At 62.8% G+C, this 1,097-nt stretch overlaps 1 protein-coding gene across 1 annotated transcript in view; it reads left to right on the top strand.

The window, feature by feature from the left end:
- Positions 1–1,097, top strand: part of LOC104523418 (acrosin-like) — a gene marked incomplete at its 5' end in the record, with an annotated part of 2,436 nt that overhangs the window by 447 nt on the left and 892 nt on the right. The window contains 4 exon segments of the mRNA XM_029084494.1: positions 2–35; positions 373–638; positions 919–958; positions 960–1,026. Of these exon segments, the coding sequence (XP_028940327.1) occupies positions 2–35; positions 373–638; positions 919–958; positions 960–1,026 (407 nt within the window).

The following is a 1,097-nucleotide window of genomic DNA, read 5'->3' as shown; positions in this document are numbered from 1 at the left end:
GTCCTCACCGCAGCCCACTGCTTCATCGAGGCCAGGTAAGGAGGACCAGGGGACAGGGCTGTCCACACAAGATGGGCAGGTGCCCTGTCCGCAGCACCACCTGCTACTCCCATCCCCTTTCCTCGCGCTACGCCCCGTGCCTGGGCACTCCCCAGCCCAGCTCAGGGACTGACTGCTCAGGAGAAGGCTGGGCTCGTGCCGCTGCTTCCCGGCTGCCTCCAGCTCCATGTCCTCTCAGCCCAAGGCACCAGCTGGGGCAGTCGCACCCTCCGTAGCGCTGCTTTCCTCTCTCCCTTGGCAGGCAGGGAGCTGCTGAGCTGCTGCAGCACGTGGCTCCGCTCCCTCTGAGCCCTCTCTCCTTCCGCCTTCCAGCAACATCACCATGTGGCGTGTGGTCGCCGGGATCACCCAGCTGAGCCAGCCGGGACCCGAGACCCAAGTGCGCCACATCAAGTGGCTCCAGGTTCATGAAAACTACAATAACAACACGGAGATGAACGACATCGCCTTGCTGGAACTGGACCAGCCTGTCTACTGCGGCTACTACGTACAGCTTGCCTGCGTGCCCGATGCCACGCTCAGATTGTCGCAGCTGCGCACGTGCTACGTCAGCGGCTGGGGTGCCACCATTGAAGGATGTGAGTTCCCAAAAAGTACTCGTGTCCCCACCATGAGCTTGGCACACTGGGGAGATGGCTTGGGCTTCCCAACAGCAGAGGGGAAAGCCAGGGCTCAGGCTGCGGGGACGTGTGGCCCTAGAGAGATGGGCCTGACCCACTCCCCAAAGCCAGACAGAAGGGAAGCACCGGTACAACGCCTTCCAGAGGCAAAGCCAAGCCCTAGGGAAGGGCCTGGCCCAAACAGGGGACCAGCTCTGGCAACAACCTGCTGCCTGCTAATTCCCTTCTGTGCCCACAGCTAAAAGACCCTCTGACATCCTGCAAGAGGCCAGGGTCCAAAAAGGGGAACACCCCCAGCCACAACCTGTGTGCTGGCTACATGCAGGGCGGCATCGACAGCTGCCAGGTAGGAGCCTGCGACCAGTCCAGCCCCAGCAGCACAGGCAGCCCTGGCACAGACGCCCAAACCTGCCCCGG

The sequence above is a fragment of the Antrostomus carolinensis genome, unplaced genomic scaffold, assembly GCF_000700745.2.
Source record: "Antrostomus carolinensis isolate BGI_N321 unplaced genomic scaffold, ASM70074v2 scaffold24264, whole genome shotgun sequence".
Classification (NCBI taxonomy): Eukaryota; Metazoa; Chordata; class Aves; order Caprimulgiformes; family Caprimulgidae; genus Antrostomus; species Antrostomus carolinensis.
The sequence above is the reverse complement of the archived record's forward strand: the minus strand, read 5'-3'. Positions and strand labels throughout refer to the sequence as shown.